Below are 22,485 nucleotides of genomic sequence, written 5' to 3'. Positions count from 1 at the left end.
CTGATCTAGGCACACCCATAGTCTGCTATGAGACTGCATAACTCAAGTATGTAGGCATTGTTGGAAGAGCAGATTATTCAAGTTGATAAACGAGAAAAAAATTCAAGTTTTATTGGAAATACAGAGTAGAAATAAGTAATGGGGGAAAAAACAGGGTACATTCAGCTTGATATCACAAGAAAAGAAGGCAAAAAATCTTGCATAGTATAGCCCTTCTAACTTTTGATGTTTTCTCGTGCTGTGAATGGGGAAAAGTAAATTAAAATATATCAGATAATGTATTGTCTGTGTGGGGCTTTCAGAAGATACTAGTTGTCTACTTGTGGTGTGCTCACGAAATATTAAGAGCATTAAATTAGAATTCTTGTTGATGTCTAGTACCTTTTCAAAAATCTATACAACAACCTAATGTAAAATTAATGATGTGGTAGTAGTAAGATCTTAGCATTTGTGTGTGCATGTATTACATAAATGTGCATACGCGTGTTTACGCATGTGTATGCACATGCTTGTTTTCACAGGGAAATAATAGGAATAATTTTGATATGTATTGACTCCATTAATATTACAAAGAGCTTTATTTAGTAGTAATGACTTGTAATGAGAATAAGATCAGAGGCACTACTTAGGCTTCTAACTTGTGTTTACTTCATCTTATCAAATGGAGATGAGAGAATTGCTGGCTTTTATTTTTTTCCTGGTCTAAATTTGGATTGAAATTGGAATGTATTTTGATATGCTTTGCGGCTGTTTATCTTTTTGCTGAATACCTGGAAATATCAAAATTTTATGATTTAGATGGGAAAAATGAAAATCAAATGTTTTTCTTGCTGTAGGACTTCTTGTTCTCAGATGCACTAAGACAATGGAATTTCTTGTTAAAATAGTCTAAACTGGAAAACTGGGGATTGCTATGCCTTTTTTGAGTAATGGGATCAGGGCAAAAATATACTTGTCTTGCTCTTCATATTTGTATACTCTTTCCAGAATGATGAACCCACAGCTGATTCTTGACATAGTCACTTAACCTTAAAAAGTGACTTACAGTTTCGTAGATCTCAACACTCTTAGTGACAGAGCATCAGTAAGTTCAAAATTAAGTTTGAATTTATTAATAATTCCCCAGAGCACAAGCGCTAACAAATCAAGGCTTAGCTAAATAAGATAGACATAATTAATACAAAATACCTTAAAAAATCAGTATTCTAGGTGGTATTAATACATCATGCATTTGGTGCTTAACTAGTTCTACGAATTAGATATCTACACTAGCTTCAAAGTTAGTATGAAGTTGATCCGGTAATAGTACTAGCACTTGTTTGGCATTTGTTTATTTGAAGAGTTTAAGCCTGTGGTATTTGAGGGGAGAAACCAAGTTAGAAGAAATGTATGTTTGTGTAATTAGAAACCCTGTGTTCTGAAAGACATGTCCAGTTTTAGCGAATGGATTGAGGTCTGCACACATAGTTTTCTCTTTTAAATAGATTGTTTTAAAGTACTTGAGTGAAATGATGCTAGCTTCATTTGCTCAGAGTTAGCACTATTTTTAGATCAGTGATAGAATCAGCTTTTCTTTTTAAAGATTTAATGTGATTTTTGTCTAATGAGCGAACGTGTTTCTGTACAAAGGTATTTCTGTTTCTTTGTACTGACTGCTAGTTGAAATCTTGCTTGTTTACAGGTAAAAGCATTAATTCAGCTTTACTGTTAATTATATTGTCACATTTCCTGTCAAGAAAAAGCGGTGAACAAGGCTCAGTTTATATCATGCCTTAATAACAAAGGTACTCTGTCATACCATGCTGTATGCTGAGCATTGTATTTAAATGGGAAGATAAAGTTGACTCATACAACCACAGCTGAACAAGGTGTGTGTATATATATTATATTTCCATCAAAAATGTGTAAAAATATTTATATGTAGTATATACAATTGAATGCGTATATATGTATACATTCAATTGTAATATATATCTATAACTGTATTTAGATTATTTTTGAAAGAAAAATACTAAAGGAACATTTGACACATTTGAATGTTCCGCTTGCTTTGTTGCTAGGTATACTAAGCCTAGATAAGAATTTTTCTCATTTTCCACTAATCAAGTTTTCAAGGAAGCTTTAATAAAGTTAAACATTGTTAAGTTCTGTGTCTAAACATAACTTTCTTTCATATGCAACTTCATTCCATGCACTTTCGAAGGTCAGCTGAAAAAGCTTCATTTCAGATCAAAGCGAGTATGATTGGAATTAAAATTTATTTTTCCTCTGTAGTTTGCTCGAAGAATGTTTGTGTTTATCTGAAAGCAAAATGTGGTGATTGTCCTGGAAATTGATAAAGAATGTGAAAAAGCAGTTTCATGATTTTCCCTACATGTAAAGAATAAATAGTGAATTAGAAGTTGAAACCATATGCATGTGTACACACATTTTTATGCTTTCATCAACAAAATCTGAAAGCATGGGTGGCATTGTAACTCCTAAATTAAGTGGATGTTTTGAAATAGTTATTTTAGAGGAGAACTCAATTTCAACACAGGAAAAAGTTCAGGGTATGCAGGGAAAACTGCATTAGCAAAAGAGAGGATATAAACAGGAATAAGAATGATCTTCTGTTACCATACTTGAATTTTGGCATGTATAATTATGTAAGTAGTGACTAGTAGTATGTTCCTACAGGCAATGTTCTCAAGCAGGAAAAAGCATTAACGTGCTTTGCCAGGAGGATCGGATTGCCTTCCATCCGTATCTCATCCATACGCGTGCGGATGTAACGTGTGTTGTTCGACTTGCAGAATGTGTCATCAGTGATTGTAGTAATGTTGTTGTACTGCAAAACAAAACAAATTTTCATTTTTAAGTAAATACACATGCACACACGCATACAAAGACGTAAGTTAGAGAATTGCCAAACTGTAATATTATTATTATCCCCACTCATTTTATTGTCACTGGGATTGATTGTGTTAAAGATAGGTAGGAATTAAGTCTCTTCAAACCAATCAATGAACTGATAAACAATTTGAGGTTTGGAATGTATGGTTGACAAAAGATTATTGCTTTTTTTTTTTTTTTTTTTTTTTTTTACCATTTCTTATTAGCTTTTGTACACCAAGTATAAGAAATTTTTGCATGATAGTTAGCTAAGAGCTTCTGACAGTAAGGGTACTTAAATTTTGCTTTATTCTAGAGAATTATTTCAAGTCTTAACTACTTTTTCCTCCTGTGTATTAATGAGGATGTGCATGTTGAACACTGGTTGTGGCCAAACAAATGAGAGCTAAATTGTTTTATGTGGAGGAGCACTAGACATCTGTAGCACAACTGCAGTTTAAACTGTTTTAGAAGGAAATGGGGATTGGTTTGTGCAGCTAGGTCTTTTTATAATATAAAGTTAAGGAAATAGTTCAGAAATACCTGAAGGTGAAGAATACGCAGACTCTCTGGTAAGTTCAGGGGAACAGACTCCAGTGCATTATGTCCCAAGTAGAGGTAGGCCAAATTTGTCAGCTTCTATTGGAAAGAAAGAGAGAATCATTGCTGATATTGCTTACTCTTGTTTCTGTTGTAAGCCATGTATATTTTTCTGATTGCAGAGAAAGCCAATAAAGTGATCTAACAGGAAATATTTTGCTGTGAGTGTTGAATCCTATTGTACCAAGAAAGTCACAGGCCTTCTATGTGCTGGAAATTTCAGTGTTGGCATACTGGTCATAAAAACTTGACACCACTATAAATATATATCCTTGTTTAATAGCATTTATGTCATCCACAGACTTGTATTTGAGCCATTAGTTTTGAATCCACTATTTCTTTGTGTGTGAGAGAGAAAGGAAGTAGGTAGGATTATATCTTAAAGACAAGAATTTTTAGATGAACTACTACATGAGTGCGCCACTGTCCGTAGGAGTATTATTCCAGAGTGCCTTAAAAACAAAAAACCTGAAAAGCTGCTTTCTCCTAGTTTGTTTCTTTGATCACAAAAACACAAGAAAATCCCAGTGATGGCATACTCCTTTTATTTACCTTGGTTGCCTAGATTGTCATCTTTTACTTACTTTGAAAGCATTTGCTTTGATTCCTCTGCTCTTGATTCTGTTTTGGTTTGCATTAAACGTTGTTAGTTTGGGAGGTAGAACAGGAAGTTTTACAAGCCGATTTTCAGCAAGAGAAAGTTCTTCCAATAACAGAAGCTTTGAAAAGGCTCCATCTTCAATTTCTTCTATCCTATTTCCACTAAAATCAATTCTTCTCAAAGTAGCTATACACAAAAGAAATAGAAATCTAAGTATCAAATTTATAGTTGCGTAGCATACTAAACATGCGTGGTTTTGTTAGATGTTACAATGACAATGGCTGCACTATCCTGTTAGTATTTACATTTGTAGATCACAAAATGTGAATGAAATCCACGCTTGGTTTTCCTCATTATTGAGACTATATATATATCCACATGTATGTGATCCTTCCTGTTTGCGTAGAGAAAACATGATTGTAGATCCTGGTAGAATTTGCAGTGTCATAGAGTGAAGTAGGTGGGAGAGATCTCTGGAGCACTGGAAAGAAACGTACACGGTCATTTAAGACTGGCCAGGAGACAGTCAAATTTGACTTTTAGCACCCTGTTGCTTGATTAAAATGGATATGTGGGCCAAAGCGGGTTATCCATATTGTCTTCACAGTTCCTCTTCTAGCACAAGCACTGAATTAAGTAATACACATTGCATAACCTAGCAAAATATAAAGTATATCTTGTTCTGGCATAATATTAAAGGACAACAACAAATTCATTATTGTTACAAATTACTTACTAATGTCAGCAAAATCTGAGACTGCTATCCTTTTTATTTTATTAAATCGTGCGTATAGGTACGCTGTTTCCTTTGGCAGTGGGGGTACAGCTTCGATATCTATTTCCTCGCAGTACACTGATCCACTTAAACACACACAGAGCAGACAAGTAGGTAAATCTGAAAGGAAATTATTTTGAGTAGACAGTTAAAAGTTATTCAACTAATATTCAAACAATTTTTTTCTGGTATCTTTACTTCTGGTATCTTCTATAGAGATTTCCCCTCTATTAAATTTTTAGTTGTTCTACCAGCAGCAAGTTCCACACAGATTTAATACCCTGATTTTTTTGTCTGTTTTTGTATTCTTTCATGTGTAATTTCCCTGTGTTATATTCTCTGTTCTTAACTGAGCTTGTCTTGGAATGCTATTAATCCATATTATTTCATTTTTTAAGTGTAGAACATTGTGAATTTGATGACTGCAACGCTTTGGCCATGTTAAATGTAATCTTTAGAACCATTGCTTTCAAAAGAGAAAGTCATGCAGGAGAAATATCTGGAAGTGCCCACGTTTGATATTACAATTGCACTGGAGCATTTCTGGTGGGGTCATGTATACTCTGTGTTACTCCTAGCTACTATTTTGTCTAATCCTCTTTATAAAAACTCTAGTAGTGGTGATTATATAATTGCTTTAGGCAATCTGTTACTGAGTTTTTGTATAGCTATAATTTTGAATAATGACAGAAACTCTATCTCCTTTAATACAGTTTAAGTCTATTATGGCTTGTCCTATCTGTCATAAATGTTAATAAACTATTATTCATTTCTTATTTGTGCTAATTCTTTATGACAGGAATATTCGGATACATATAACAAATACGGCTTTGAATCCAGTTTTGTTACCATTGTTACCTATATACTGCAAAATTTTGGTTGGCTTCCAATTTGGTCTGTAGTAAAGAGTAGTTTTGTGCTGGTAGGTAGTCTGTTAAAACTGCATAGCACAGAAGGATCTTCCCCAATCTGAAGAGTTACTGAAATAGTAAATACTGAGCCAAACCAGTGTATGTACTAGAGCACTTTTTTTTCTCCTTCTCACAAAGGAACTGCAGAAAATGGGATTGACATTTGGAGCTTTAACTTGAGTTCCACCCAGTTTGTTTTTTTTCTGATTTGGTTTGTCATCTTCTGTTTGGGGGGGAGATTGTGGAAAAAAAAATGGTATCACTATCTAAAATGCAGCAGTTTCTATGCTTGTTTGAAACTCTGTAGAAACTCTGGGGTTTTCCCAGATTTGTTCCTGTTTTGATGCAGGCTTGTTGACAGATGCTATTTAGCAATAGCTAATCCCTATGATTAAAACTTCAGTGCAGATTGACACTGCAGTGGTCTTGCTGAATCATCTGTGATATCACAGATAGACCCAAAATGTTTCTCTCTTTTCTGTGCTGTGTTTGTCAGAAAACAGCTTTTTACATGTAAAAATCATCATGGCTCATTAGGAGACAATACACCTCAAAGCTAGTAGGAAGAATGTTCCTGACATATTTTAACTGTTTTTGTCCTAGGAATCATATTATGCCCAAATTCATTTACATTTCAATTCAATTTCAATTTTTTTTGGATGTTTTACATGTTAACAGAATCAAAAAATCAAGAATGTATAAAATGTTGACTTCCACAGTCATCAGATGCGCGTTGTGAGAACAGAAGTTTCAAGTTAAGCTATTTAACTTAAATATATTTCATTGCAAGCTGGGGAAACTGCGGACTATATTGAAGTATATATTTTCCTTTTCTTGCTTGTACTGCCTAGCTTATTTAATGTGGGTACATCTCTACAGCAAATACAAATGGGTAAATCTAGAGAGATTCTTATAGGCTGTGTTGTGTATTCAGTGTTTACCTGAAGATACTTTGATTTATTAACCTGTTCTGTCAGAGGCAAAAGTTTAGAAGACTTTCCATAGGAGATATGAAAGATGTTCATAGATCAAAATGTTATTTGTATATCCCTTGTTGTCCTCTGTATATTCAATTTTTATATTCAGAGCCTTTTGTAGAGTTTGCATGTTACAGTATCCATATCCATTAACTTACTTGTATCCTTTGTTGGTTTTACACTGCGTTCGCTGTCATCCCCTTGCAGTCTTAGGGCAGTGTCAAGAGAAACGTTTGTTGCATCCTTTGTGTGAGAGCAAATGATATTTTAAAAAACAATAAGCACAGTATTACAAGGGTCTTAAATAGTACATCTTTTCAAATGAGCTTCCTACATCTTCTTGTGACATTTAATTTTTATATTCATCTTACACACTGGATGACTAAGATGATATATTATCCCTTTTGTATGTGAGCTCTGCGGTTTGAAAGGCAAAAAGGGAAGATGTTGCTGCTACTGTTCTTTGGATAAGACCACTAACCATAAGGGGGCATGGGAGGGTAGAAAATATCAACTGTTATGGGGAAGGAATACATAAGCAATGAGTGTCTACAAAAACCTGCACCTTTGAAGACACAGTATTTTGCAGAAGGCATAATGCAAAATTTGAAAGGATTCTTATGACTATAATTTAAATTATTTGTGTTCAAAAAAAAAAAAACAAAAAGAATCCCAATGTTTCCTTGCATTTGAAATTATCTGAAATACCCCATAGAGATATTTATTAAACTTTTCAGTTGCACGGAAACTTGTTTTATAAACATGTTCATTTCAGGTGTTGGCTGAAGTTTTGCAGTACGTATTCATTAAATGTACTTAAATCTCTGTTGAACCTGAACTCCTAACAGATAGTCTTTAGTGATGCAGGAAATTATAGGTTTTCATTGAATATGATTGGGATTATAATTACATGCTATTTCCCTTTACAGCAAGTCATACTATGGCTTGCACATATTAAACTTTGGAGGGCCTGTTAGGTTGACCGTAGCAGTTGTGTTTAGCTAGCATCATTTGTTGTCTTTTTTGATGGGTCATACTTGCAGGACAGAGTAAGACAATGTGCTTCTCACTCTACTTGGCTACCAGCAACACATGGGGAGAACTACATCAACAGGTGTGTAGAACATTTTTCTTTAAACATGCTTAATGATCAGAATCTTGGCCTGAGTACAGTAACTGAAGAGAGCTTCTCTGGTTGCTCACAAGAGAAACATTTTTTTTTATTTCCTCATTCAGGCATGTAGCATACTCTTCATCTACTTACAGCAATGTGAAAGTAACACTGTCGGTTTACTTCTGGTACCAACTTTGCTTTATTTATTAGTGGGAATATTTGTATTTAGCAATATAAAACCATTGAGCTTTAGAAACAAGTATCTTGGCCAGCCTCTGTCATTTTGACCCTTTTTTAGCCTGTGAATCAGGCTTGCCTCTGCGTCTGTCTATCCAGGCTATGGCCCTTTTTTTTTTTTTTTTTTTTTTTTTTTACAGTTTTGTGGGTTTTTTGTAATGTTTGGGAGAGGTTGGTTTGTTATAGCAGAACATTTCTCCACAGGTTAGAATGCTGATGACAGTTCAGCAGCTTCTGTGTAGGGTAAAAGATCTGCAGTATTTGGTATAGAGAAGTTGGAGTGTAAGCTGAAAAGTTAGAAGACTCAAACAGCAAATCTTTAAAAATGTTTAGTTTGCACAGTTCTGTCGATTAGGCATGTAAAAACATGATACTGACAGAAGTATTGATGCCCGTAGAAACTTCGGTATAGATGTAGAACAATTGCACTTTTATTGTAGTGTGCTTGGCTCACAAGGGATGCTTTTAATATGCTTTAATATGCTTATGTGAAAAGTGTTTGCTGACATAGCATATGTACCAGCTGTAGGTTTCTAATACAGTATCCTGCTTGAGGTGTGATCCGAGAACAAGTATGCATGCGAGTTCTTTACAGGATACAGCACACAACTAGTTTCTGAAAGCAGGAAATGTCAACAAAAGAATAAAACTGATTATTTACACAATACTTTTAAATACACAAACAATATATTCCCAGGCCCCCAAATAAAAGTAGAAATAACCAGTATATTGGCAGTATTTCCTGGTCAGCTATAGAAATTCCTAGCCATGGAATACTGGTGCAAAAGATTGGTTGGATTATAACTGCAGAAATTTTGTTACTTCCATATATAGGGTATACATTGAAGAAACATTGACCTGCTTACATACTTAAATTCCACCTGCCTCTTGCACTTGACTCTGCAAACATGAGTTCCTCATACAAAACCAGATTACAATTTGATATCTGAACACTTTAAATATCTTTAAAACTTTGGCAAAGTAAATGAATGATTCATCCTGATAACACACAAGGGTGTTCTATGAAGCTGAATGTTTATATTCAATGGAATAATTGAGTACAGACTCATGAAGGTGTCTAACTGAATAGTTCTTCCTGTTGTAGAAATCAAGATTTCATGATTTTAAATTTCTAGTATTTTAAATTTCTAGACAGGAGAGGCTGTTGTTTCAAACAATAGATGTTATAATGGAAATGGCTTGGATTACCTTCTGCTGAATATTACACTGGAGTTCACTTCATTTTTTTGATTACAAACACAAATGTAGATGGTACTTCTGTTTTTTGGAAAAATTCCAGTTCCTTTTTTTTTTTTTTTTTTTTGATTGAGAACACAGTAAGGAGTTAACTGTGTCATGCTTTTCTGACTGGGCATGTTTGAAGAAACTATTGGCACGTATTTCAGTTACAGTTAATGCTTGAAATATTCTGGAAGCTACGATTTCTATTGTAAGTGAATAGAAGACTTGCTTGCATATCCAGTGATTTTAAATTGGGAACCTTGGAACTTGTATAGATGTATTTGTTGCACATAAGGAACTAATTTATTATTTTGCAATGAAAACACGTCACTGGAGGACAGACACGATGGAAATAATGACCGATTGCATTCCTGGAATTACCCTAAGCAGAACTGTTGGCCTTCAGTAGACCTCCAGTGTGTATTGCTGCCAGCACAGACGTTGATTGGTTTGTGGCATATCTGCTGGCACTATTTCCTTATAGGTATACAGTATATTCCTTAGTCGTCTTTTTTGCTAAAATAGTAGTGTATTCCTATTAAAATGATTTTAGAAGCAAATGTCATTTGATGCTGTGCCTAGCTTGTTAAAATTGATGTGGAGCTTTTTAAAATTTGCTTATTGAGTAGATAGTCACCTATTTGTTGAGTTATTTAAAATGGTCTCTTTATCAGAGGTTTATGAAACATGTTACTGTGTCACTGTTGCTGATGTCAGCTTCAGAAATGAATTAGGAATTTTTACTATAAATATTGAGCTGCCATTTTTAGTTTAATACTAGAAAGCTATAATTAAATGGAATTTGAAAAATAGTAAAAATATATGCAGAAATGATTTCTCTATAGATGTACTGGAATTTATTACTTATAACAATTACCTTCTGTTCTCCCCTTTTATTTGTTTTATTTGTTTATCATGTTATTGTAACAAGTACAGTTAATATTGATAAAAACTACCTTGAGGCTATTAATATCCAGATCTGGTAGTTACCACTTTGTTTAGAAATGTCATTTTCCTTGGCAGCTAGTTTTAGGACAATCATTGTTAGCTTTTTTCCTACCCGTCTGATGAAGTGTTGTATCTTGTTCTGTGCATTTCTTAGGTCCTGTCAGAGCCACAGAAGGATGAGGGTTTTCACTGTGCCTTTCTGCTGAGGCTGTTGCACTTCATTTAACTCATCTCTATTTTTGTGTCTTGTGTTTAAATTAACAAGCATGTATGTGGAGCACATAGCAAAACAGTTCAGAATTGACCGTTTGGGGGTGCTGATGAGTGCCCTAACACATTTTTATTGCAGCGTTTAAGAGTCTGAAAGTGTTAACACTATATGCAACTACAACAGGACTGGACATTCTGTAGTAGCTTAGGACTGCTAAACTGTCAAGTAGCAAAAATACCAGGGGAAAAAAAGGGCAAAAAAAAAAACCAAACAAACCAACCACCAGGTAATAGTTTGAATCAAAGGAAAACTGATTTATGATGACAGGTTACATACAATAAAAGCACTGTTTCAAGTGTTTTTTTTTTTTTTTTTTAATAAAAAATAACAACAACCACACAACTAAATAAAATCACCCTCCTTGCTTTTAATTTAAACTTATTTTGTTAATACATTACTCAAACTGTTTAGCTAGTGTGCTAGTACATACTCTTCATGAAACTTGAAAATAGTAGGTACATAACTACAGCAGAGTTTAAAATGCTACATTCTTACTTGCAAAAGCAAGTCTTATGAGGGTTTCTCAAATTGTAGCAAGGGTAGTATTTTTGTGGTTTTAATTGGAGTGCATTTCCCTTATATCTGAAACTATTGTATGTTTTGCCATTATTGTGAGACTTCTCCATAAAACTTGCATACATGCATGTTACACCTTATTCATTCATATAATGCTTAGCAATTAAAATATTAAACTGATAAGATAAATACCTTTTTTATCTCCTTGGACTGTATTTCATAATCTTGGTGGATCAGGCTTCCCATGGTAACATCTGTATCATAGTCATAAAACTTGAATGGTTCTTGCTGTATAGGTGGTGCTGACTTCACCAAAGGTACAAACACAAACAGAAAAAAAGCAGGCTGCAAAGTCTTCATTTTCTCACAGAACAGTGTATCTGGCTTGCACAGAGCTGATGAAGATCTGCTAGTGTGTTGACTATGGAGAATACTTTCTTTGTGACTGGAAATGAAAATGCAATCCGTCAAAACAATATTTAAAGCCTAGAGAACTAGTTGGCAGGGGTTTCTAACGCATAAGGAACATGGAACAACTTTTAACTCTTGGTATTCTTTAATTAGGCTCCAGTATTATAAAAACTGTTCTTAACGTGAAGACAAACTAGGAAATAACAAACAGCCTTTTCCAACTGGTAAGGGAAAATATTATCTTAATTCCATTTGCTTGTTTTCCAGAGTAGTGCTTTTGGTAACGTCAGGAGGATTTTGTAAAGCAGTTTACAAAACACTTGGCGTATACAAACCTGAATCAATTAAACCAAGAGAGGTTTTTTCCTGCTGTCAAGATATCGATATTTGTTATAAGGCATTTAGGTTTGAAAATCATTCTCTCATTGCTCTTGCCTTTACATTTGAAAGTAAATTGCACAACATAACTTTACACACACACACGACAGAGTATTTTACAGGTTGTACACAACTGGGGTTCGTTTGGAGGCTACAAACTTAATTTAAAAGCATTTAAAATACATACGCAATACTTCTTAAAAATAAATATTTGCACAGCATATTTTCCTGCTTGTTGTAATTGAGTGCTTTTCTTAAGCTTTAGGTTAGTATACTTTAAGTTAATATTCTTTTAGGAAAAAATGTCCACCTACCGTTTTAGTAGATTCCAAGTTCTGTGATTGTGTCCTAAAACCAGATATTCTTATGTATATGTTAATCCAAAGTAGACTGATAAAAGAGTAAAGTTATGAAATACATATGCTGCAATGAATACTTCTTCCAGGATTGACAGTCTTAAAAGTGCTTTCCATGGGGTAAAAAATGCTTTGCCAGCATTCTGTCCCTAGGGTAAGAGGTAATATCCTGGAGCAGGGGGTTGTACTTTGAATAACATTTGTAAATGTTAAATCTGTCTAGTTCATCCCACTTGCTAAAGTGTTGGTTTTCTGCTATGGGGTGATTTACTCTTTATAACTGTTAAGGCTTTTTCTCCAAATCAAATATTAATTGTGCAAACTAGAGGTCTCTAACAAGGCATGTGTTACCCATTTTGTTTAATGGTTTAGCTAAGAGACAAAGCAGCTGCTTTCTGACTGAGACAGAGGTACAGCCAAAACATATGTATAATGTATTAGTCACATTTTTATGACTGATAAAATGTTTCAGTACAACTTGTATATGTTTAGAGAAGTTTCACCTAGGTAAGAATTGGAAACTGTTCTGTGTGAAGGGTTCTGGAAACAAAAAATACTATTTAGAGTTTGGGGGCAGGGTGGGGGATGTGTTGAGATTTTCAGACGAGTAATCCATGTCTACATTCTTAACTGAAAGACTTACTACAGAATTTATTTAGAAATTGTTTCATAATAAATACTTGTTTCAAGTGAAGTTCTGTTTCAGTTCTATAGATAGCTTAGTAAATACCATCCAGGTGTACAATTTTTCTATGAAGTAGAAGCAGTGGTATTCTAGATTTCTAATGCATTTCTTCCTCCCCCATCCTTTTCCTTATTATGTATTTTTGGCAGTCTGTATAAATGGGAGCCAGATGACCAACTTGTAAGTTTACGAAGTAGCTTTTCTAAATGTTTAAAAAATGTGTAGCAATAAAACCTATCAGGGAGATATTCAGATTAATATTTTAATGACTTCATTTAAATATATGTGTGTATATATATATATATATATATAAGATAGCACTATCACCTAGATAATGTTGGAGATAAACAGTAGACCTATTTGGATAGATTTTCGTGGAAGTTCTGTCTTGTTTAAAACCAGATGTTGTTAGTAAATATGGAAATTGGAGATTGGCAATAGCCATTTGCTGTCTAAACTTTTTTCCAGTTTATAATCACTTGCAATTTTCTGAACTTATTAGGCTTTTATTAAAAAAAAAAAAAAAGTTTTTGTTTTAGTTCATATGCAGTTTAAACAATGTTGTAGTTAGGACTTGCAGCTTGCTCTAGAATAATGATTTTGTTGTAAGCATATAACTAAAAATATAAAGGGAACAATGTCAGTAATAATGGAAATTGGACTCTGAATCATTCTGATTGCTGTTCAGGTAGAACAGTAAGAAAACCAAAAGTTTTGAAGTTTTGTGGCTAGGATAATAATATGTTTTCCACTGCATTATGTAGGAACTTAGTTTAAAGGACTGCTACCTACCAGAAAAAGTAGATTCGCTGGGGAAAAGGCAGAAAAGTTGCAACATATCAATTCCACCTTATCATCTCCCATGGTCTCATGCATGTTTCAGGAGTAATAATAGCACCTCTTCTTTGCAGCTGATCTCTTTCCAACCAGCTGTTTCCCCTCCCCACCCCACTGAATATCCAGCCAGCATCTGGCTCTGGAAATCCTTTTTTTTTTTTTTTTTTTCCCCCAGTGTTTGCATGTAATCAAAGGGTAAATATTCTAAGGTGAAAATACTGAGTATTGAAACTGACAGCATGACATAACATTGGAATTGTATTTGTTTTATAAGTACGGAAGTCCTGTGAAGCCTTCACAGTATGTATATGTGTACGTATGTAATGTATATGGAATAGCCTATTTTTCCCCACATACTATTAAAAATAAGGGATGCTTACTAGATAACCAAAGCATTGAAAATGTGTTAATGAAAGAAAGCTCTTACTTGCTTGGATCTACAAGAGAAGAGGATGTATAATGTTTGAAGACTTTTGTAATAGCTTCTGCAGAAGAAATTTTCAAGTCTGTTAATCAGTATCAAAAGATTTCACAGGTACACTTACCACAAAAAGTTGTGTAGTGTGCATACTCACTGTTCTGAGTATGTCAGGTAATTAGTTCATCTTGATGTCATCAAGGCTTACCTTAGGGTAGATTTTTCTATCACTTTAAACTGGTAGTGGCAAATAAGGTAGTAGTCCTGTCCTGTAATTCATCTGCTTGTCATCCAATGTGCCAGGAAAAATAAGGTATCAACACCTAATTTCAGATAAAACCAAGTGTTTGTTTTCTTTTTTGTTGCTATTATCTTTATTTATGTAACAAATACTCAGCATAAGGAAGTGGATGGCACAAGTGGCTGATAATAAGGAAGGATGGTAGTGCTGCTTTCAGCATCAGGGCTGCTTTGTTTTTGCTCAGAATGACTTGAAATGCTCCTAGAACTCAAATCATCTGAAATGAAAAATGTGGTCTGTGCATTAGCAATAGAGAAGCTACCAGGAAGTACTCACCCTGGCAAGCAGAGAATGCTTTTCAGATGTTTTCAGCATGTAGAAGTTTTACATATAGGTATCTATTTGGATCCTAGTTATAAGGATCTATACACTTAGCATTTCAGAGAAGAAATTACCTTCTAAATGAGCTCTGTTATTGAATTGAGCTCCAGTTTTCCAAGATGGCCTTGAGAGATTATTTAAGGTATTGTTTCTGGTTAGTCAGGTGTGCCTTACTTATTTTTTTAACCTGTGCTATCTCATTTTCACAAACTGATTTACCCACAAAATACCTTCACTTCAAATGTCATGCACATAAAATGACTGCTTTTCTAATTGTAAAATGGAAACCTGGATGAAATTTGAATGGTAATAATGTCCCTACAGTTCTGTAAGGACATGAAATGTAGCTGGAAGTGTAAATGAAATATCACACATTTTTATTTATAGTGGAGGAGCGACAAGTCAGCCTAACAAGGAACACTCAATCTCTGGATTCTGCTTTTAGAAAAACTTAACTTTCTGGAAGAAGGGTTGCATACAGAGTAAGTGTAAAATTTGTTCCCCGGTGTTGCCCTGTATCAAAGAGAGAATGGATTAAAAGGCTTTTAGGACAGAAAAAGTGAGAAGCTGGGTAAGTATGGATGGCAGGAGGAAAGCAAACAAAGTGAAGGTAGCTTTTCCAAACTGCAGGAGACATTGCTGATTGCATCTTGGAAGGAATCTAGTATTTAGGAGTGTTTAATCTCAAACAAAGGTAAAGTGAAAAATAAAATAAAATAAAACAAAATAAAATAAAATAAAATAAAAAAATAAAGCTGAAAATATCCCAGAGGAACAGAAGAAAGATTTTTGTTTTGCAGGCAGACAAAAGCAGGTTTTGCATGTCATTTGAACTGGCTGATTTTCAGTTCAGTCTATTTATCTTGTACTTGGAGTGGCCTCATATCTTATGACCTGCTCAGAGCTTCAGGCTGACTACTTTTTCTGCTCTTGCTTTTCCCCAAGGCAGATAAAAAAGAAACCAAAGTTTCCGTTAAAATCTAATCATTCAAGGGCATATGGTAAAAGCTGTCACGAACAGTTCTTACCCAGTGTATGTTGCCAAAGAAAATGACACCAAAGGGAGGGCAGTTCTCTTCATTTTTGGTAGCTTTCAGCAAAACGCAGTTCTCATACATGTTGGCATGTTAAGTACCTTACTTTGCCATGATGATGTTTAGTAATTCTTTAATACTCAGTAGTTTAGTAAAAAAAAAAAAAAAAAAATGTTGGAAGAAAGCTTTTCTGTACTCCTTCCTGTTTAAAATGGAACCAGGGGCTGGTTGCTGCTAATTCTCTGTGAGACACTTGTCTTGCTCCTGGTAAACCTCCGCAAGGTGCTGGAGAACTGAGCGCGCTGAAGAGCTGCATTCCAGAGGGGGAAGTCTTTGCCTTCTGTATGGCTGCTGGTTGAAAATGGCTTCGCCAGGGTGCCTGTAGCAGGGACCAGAACTGTCTGTGTAATGACTCCAGACTGTGTGATAGGAGGCGGGATACCAGGAAGAAGGAAAAATTAATAAATGGAAAACAAAAAAAAGGGCCTTATTGCTCAGGTACATGGGTTAAGAGAGAGGGCTCTGAGGCAGCAGCAGTAGGGAGAGTGCCATTGGGTTGCTGTCAAGATACTCCTTATGAAATAAACCAAAGCTGAATTTACTTTTAAACACTCAGGTTTGTTCTATATTTAGGCAAAGATGTATTTTTACAGCTGCTTAAAGACCTTGGCTTTCATGATCTATCATAGTCTCTAAAGGACAATATTGGCAAGTTGTATAGTTTCCCATTTTTTATTGTTTTTAAGTGTTCTTGGAAGAACAAATTATGGATTATTGCTTAGATTCCTTATGACTAATGAACAATAGAAATCACATTGTTTAAAAAAAAAATCTGTCTCTTCTGTTGGATAGAAAGACACAGGAACAATCTAAGAAAGCTTCTAAAGACATCTCAGGGTTTATAGACCTAGATGCAATGCTAGATTTTCTTCTGGAAGTGATTTTTTTTTTTTTTTTAACGTCCTACATGGAGCAAAAGCACTGATATTTCTTTGTATGTCTTTTATATGAAATGTGATAAGCCATATGCTCTGGGTTGGAATAATTATAAGAGTCTCCAACAGAACAACTATGTGCCTTGACTGCTGTGTGTATGTGTGCTATGGAACTGCCCTGTGACTCCTGTGTCCCTCTCTGCTCTTTGTTGAGGTCCTGACACACGAGTGTAAAATTAGTTGTAAAGCAGTTTGTGCTCATACTGGGGCTGCATTCATTCTGGGAACAAAGTGCTGGAGTATCCAGAAGGGAAGAAGCAGCCTCCTGGCTTCTTCTCAAGAAATGCACAGAAATTGGTGGAAGGTGTTACTATGGAAGAGATTGTGTAATATTTAGAAAGTATATTCCACTTCAGCATCCTGGGGGGATGGGGGAGGTTTTAGAGATGGTATTAAATCTGCAGTAAATGGTTATCATGTCTTAAAAAGAGAACTTGGAGTACTCTTAGAGATTCAGAATGACCAAAGCAGTATCAGAGATAAGAATTTATGCATAAACACATCCAGTGCTTTTATGAAAAGTTACAACGGTTTCCAAGGCTCAGTGAATTGGATTAGGTTAAGGTCACTGTCAGAGCAACCAGCTGCAACAGAGAAACAGTTGAAAAATGACCTAGTGATTGTATGAGCATCCTTCCATATGTTTCTTATTTATAATCAGAATTTTTTAAAGCTGAAGACACTACCTTTATTCCTTGCATTTCCATTTTTGGAAGAGAAACAGGCTCCTTGTGTCAGTTACTGTGTCTTACATTAATAAAGCACATCTTAAAAATTGTGCACGATGGTAATCAGAAATCAAACTATTGTTAACAAATACAAATGATATCAAGAGTAACAGTACTGTCTGCTATTCACCCAGATCCATGGGTGAATATATTGAAGTTATTATCTCTTGAACTTTGCCTGTTTATCATCAGTTACATCCTGAATGAAAACCAATCTACTTTGATTTATTGAAATTGCTTAGAATTCCTTCCAGAATCGATGTGGCTTACTTATAACAATATCATTTAGTTAGAGCTATTGCTACATCTACAGGGACACTAGAGATGAGGCTCCAAGACTCAGTGCCCTGACACCTCTTTTTAGTTTTATGTTCCTATCGTGTGTTCCTTACCTTATTCATAGTACCTACTTTACTCTTTGTATTTATGGTTAGTCTTCATGTTTATCTATTTTTGCTTTCTCATGTGCATTATAATAGGGGAAGGCTAGTTAATTTATTTTTTATTTGTGGATGCTGAATTTATGCAAAGAATTGGGATAGCACTGGAAAATTATTGAAATCCTGAAATTCTCTTTTGGTGAATAATTTTTTAAAATAAAAAATGTATGTTTGCTTTTTTTTTTTTTTCAAGTAGGAAATGCCTATGTTTATTGCTTGCAATGATCAAGTTCAGAAACTAAGAAGGAAATTGATTCATATTGAAAGACTGGAATGTGAATATGTTCAAAGAAGTCAGAAAGCTTGAAATGCAAACCATCTGTTGGCTATAAAGGAGTTTTTGTCCATGTAATTTATCAGAATACTGAAGTAAATATCTGAAAAATTAAGGTTTACGAGTATGAAAATTCAAGAGCCAGAAAAAGATAAAACAAGTTCCTATTATTTTGAGACTAAAGGAAGAAATATAAATGGTTGGGTTAGACTATTGTTCTTTCTTTTTTATTTTGATTTTTCATAATAACTACATCTTGTGGCATAGAGATGTAGTGAAGAAGTCTGTCAGTTGTATTGTAGTTTTGAGAACTTGAATTCTGTGAACTAAAGCTTAGTCATAACTGTTTTCCAGAAATCCATGAGTTTTTCCCTGTAGAGTTGTGTGGGTATCAAAACATTCTGCAAGGTTCTACTACTGCCTTGCTTATTCTTATGCACTATAGATACTGCTCATAATACTTAGCTTAAATTTCAAGAAGGTTCCATCTTTGTTTACAGAGATATGACTTGGAAGACACAGCTCTGAACAGTTTGTCCATGTTTATCAGTTATTGTTTTTCTGGCTATGTTTCTGCTGTTATTTTAATTAAATAGCGCATTTTTTGAAGTGAATCTTCTGATAAACCCTACTTGTTGTAGGCTTGCTGTCATTTCCCAGAGGACTTTGAATTATGTGAACTTGATTCTTTCTAGACGTAACAAACCTGAACATGTATATACTCAGGGATGCACCTGATGTGCTGCAACTTTTAATGAATTTTAATCAGTGGCTAGTCTGAAGTGGCTAGTCTGAAGTAGACTGTGCTGTATGGTTCCAGTCCTTAGTTGCTAATGCAGAGACCGTGCTATAAGCCAGCTCAGGCTTTGTTTCCATATTTACTGACTCTGCTGTAAATAAACTAATCAGACTGTTTGACACTTATTAGGTTCAACTGTCACTGATAAAATAACGTTTTAATGCATGTTTAGTTCTTAGTTTAAGGATTTATTCCATACTGAAAAAAAGACCATATAATATTCTGAAAATAAACACCAGAGCAAGAACCAAGCAAATACATTTTGACACCAAAATGTATAAGCCAAATTATCCCACTAGAGAAACATACACAGAGCTCCACACTCCTGTGGCTAGGCTCCTTTGTGTAGCTGAATCAGGATCGGTGACTGCTACAGAGCACTGCAACATGCAGCATTGCAGACATGCTGTTCCCCAATTTAATGAACTTGTGTATGCCTTGGTATATAAACACAGTGCTTAAAGTGAATTAAAATTCAAATATCACAGAATTTCTAGGTTGGAAGAGACCTCAAGATCATCGAGTCCAACCTCTGACCTAACGCTAACAGTCCCCACTAAACCATATCCCTAAGCTCTACATCTAAACGTCTTTTAAAGACCTCCAGGGATGGTGGCTCCACCACTTCCCTGGGCAGCCCGTTCCAATGTCTAACAACCCTTTCGGTAAAGAAGTTCTTCCTAACATCCAACCTAAAACTCCCCTGGCGCAACTTAAGCTCATTCCCCCTTGTCCTGTCACCAGGCACATGGGAGAACAGACCAACCCCCACCTCACTACAGCCTCCTTTAAGGTATCTGTAAAGAGCAATAAGGTTACCCCTGAGCCTCCTTTTCTCCAGGCTGAACAAGCCCAGCTCCCTCAGCTGCTCCTCGTAGGACTTGTTCTCCAGGCCCCTCACCAGCTTCATCGCCCTTCTCTGGACCCGCTCAAGCACCTCGATGTCCTTCTTGTAGCGAGGGGCCCAAAACTGAACACAGTACTCGAGGTGCGGCCTCACCAGAGCTGAGTACAGGGGGACGATCACCTCCCTAGCCCTGCTGGTCACACTGTTTCTGATACAAGCCAGGATGCCGTTGGCCTTCTTGGCCACCTGAGCACACTGCTGGCTCATATTCAGCCGACTATCCACCATCACTCCCAGGTCCTTCTCTGCCTGGCAGCTCTCCAACCACTTCTCTCCCAGCCTGTAGCTCTGCTTGGGGTTGTTGCGCCCCAGGTGCAGGACCCGGCACTTGGCCTTGTTGAACTTCGTGCAGTTGACCTCAGCCCATCAGTCCAGCCTATCCAGATCAAAGGAGGATCGAATCAAATATATTTCATATTGAGGATCAAGATCAAATATATTAAAAATGCAAATATATTAAGGCATTAAGCGTATAGCAGTAGTGAGGAGCAATGGAAGCATGCTAACCGCAGTCAAAGACAGTGAGAATGTAGTGGGTATGTAGTTTGGACATGGAGTTCCAAACAAATTTAGCGTACAGTGTCCTGTCTCCAAAAATAGCTGGAAGCAGGTACCTTGGGAAGACTGAGAATAAAACAAGCATATATCATTCTTCTCTACTCCCATTTACAAATATTCTTCCATTTGCCAACTATTTTCTGCTCAGCACTTCTGCATCTACTGTGCTTTTTGCCCAACAACCTGCAGTGAATCTCTTCCAAGAAATACAGTTACTTATCCAGTCTTCCCTTAAAACCACATGTGAAAGGGTTGCTGTGTTCACTGTGTTCTTAGGCACGCAGTTTAACGAGCTGACTACACATTGCCTGCAAACTTCTTTTTCTCTGCTTGGCTTATACCTGACCCGTGCCAGCTTTCTTTAATACCTCCTTGCTCCTGCACTGGAGCAGTTGATCCTGGGACCCATGGTGTGTGTGCAACTCATAATCTTGTAAACATCTCTTTTATTTCCCCTTAGCCATCTCTTTTCTTAGCTGGCGAGTCCCAGCCAACTTAATATTGTTTACATAGAAACCATTCCTTACCTTTGGTGCCCTTACAATCTCTCTCTAATCCTCTGCTGATTATGCCATGTGTAAAGATTACGGGTAGCTCAAGGGGTCAGAAGTCTCCAGCATGTTAAATGTCTGGGTCAGTGGCATAATGGTGTCTGGTGCTAGAGTCAGTGCTTTCGTGGTACCATCTATTGTTACTTCCAAGTTTTGCTCCCGAGTGATGGTACTCAAGTCATGATTTGTTAGCTTTTAGGTGAAGCTAATATTATCTTTTCACAAAACCATTACTTTACATTTAACGATGCTGAATTTCATTTACAATTTTAGCATCCTGGTAGTGGGTCATTCATCTTCATCTCTTAGCAATCTTTGTTGTCATCTCTCAGATCACCCCAATTTGCTGGGCACCAGCCCTTTGCAAAACTCCTGCAAATAGACTTCCTCCACAACAAGACCTGACTGCTTAACTTTAATGCTTTTAATCTTTCCTATATTTCATTTGGTTTTGTCTGTGCTGTCACCTCTCAGTCTGTGGCAGCTTGATTTCCTCAAATATTCTTCAGAAATTAAAGGTAGGCAATTTGAACCAGGATCTCTCTTGTACACACCTTTCGTGATTCCCGCAACAAACTCGACGAGATTTGGAAGGTAGAACATGCTTTCACAGATGCCATGTCCACTCATACCAATGTCAACTGTAGTTATCTAGGTGTCAGTTGATTCTGAACTTCATGATAACTTCTATCTCTGATATAGACATAGGGCTAGCAGGTCTTTAGTTCCCTGACCATCTTGAAATCTTTTCTAAAAAATAGCATTGTATTTGCCACACAGGATATAATATTAATAGAATGAAATATGAATTATGATGGTTCTGCTTATAATACAATTTTCATGTTCTATGTGAATGAATTTAATGTAATAATTACTGAAAACTTTAGAACTATATTATCAGTTTGATTTATGTTTAAACTACAAGAAACACATGTAACTGGTTACTAAAGGTCTGTCTTTAAAGCTACTTTAAAAATAAAGCTAAGCAGAAAGTTTGTGATAAAAGATTTATAGTACTATTATATTTGAATAGTGTTTTTTAAGGTTGAGCAAGACTTTCAAAAAAGTCTGTTAATTTAGATTTGCATTTTGTGCACTGTTCTTTTACACTTACAATCTGAAAGAGATGAAAAGTTATAACAATTCCCTAAGGATAATATAGTATAAGTTTATATTAATAAAACCATACATACATATATATTTAAAATTGTGTATATAATGTACATACGTTTTTTGAGAGCATTTAAATACTATAATGAATACATTTATATATTATTCTTTAAGGAAGCCAGAGGTTCTTGAAGCTGATAAATGTTAATAAACTATTTTTTTAATAAAGGAAGATAAATTCTGTTGAGTTCTAGCTACACATTTACAGATTTGTGTAGCTACCATAAAAATACTTTGCCATAAATATATTTGTTCA

At 35.5% G+C, this 22,485-nt stretch overlaps 2 protein-coding genes across 3 annotated transcripts in view; one reads left to right on the top strand and one right to left on the bottom strand.

Annotated features, from left to right (window-relative positions):
- CENPP (centromere protein P) overlaps positions 1 to 22,485 on the top strand; it is a 139,393-nt gene that overhangs the window by 17,002 nt on the left and 99,906 nt on the right. Inside the window, exon 7 of one of the 2 annotated variants that reach the window (XM_084531498.1) lies at positions 7,782 to 7,997. The exons of the other annotated variant lie outside the window; for it this stretch is intronic. Coding sequence (XP_084387624.1) covers positions 7,782 to 7,982 — 201 coding nt within the window. The 3' untranslated portion in view covers positions 7,983 to 7,997. Of the gene's footprint in view, positions 1 to 7,781; positions 7,998 to 22,485 lie in introns of those variants that run through there. 2 annotated transcript variants of the gene reach the window in all.
- On the bottom strand, positions 329 to 12,393 carry OGN (osteoglycin). The gene is made up of 7 exons (XM_084531499.1): positions 12,170 to 12,393; positions 11,259 to 11,511; positions 6,897 to 6,981; positions 4,812 to 4,970; positions 4,059 to 4,261; positions 3,418 to 3,513; positions 329 to 2,830 (listed from the first exon to the last, which is right to left on the bottom strand). Exons 2-7 carry the CDS (start codon positions 11,424 to 11,426, stop codon positions 2,660 to 2,662), a joined length of 882 nt encoding a protein of 293 aa, XP_084387625.1. The 5' UTR covers positions 11,427 to 11,511; positions 12,170 to 12,393; the 3' UTR covers positions 329 to 2,659.

The sequence above is a fragment of the Aythya ferina genome (assembly GCF_964211825.1).
Source record: "Aythya ferina genome assembly, chromosome: 10".
Classification (NCBI taxonomy): Eukaryota; Metazoa; Chordata; class Aves; order Anseriformes; family Anatidae; genus Aythya; species Aythya ferina.
This window is presented reverse-complemented; position numbering and strand designations above follow the sequence as displayed.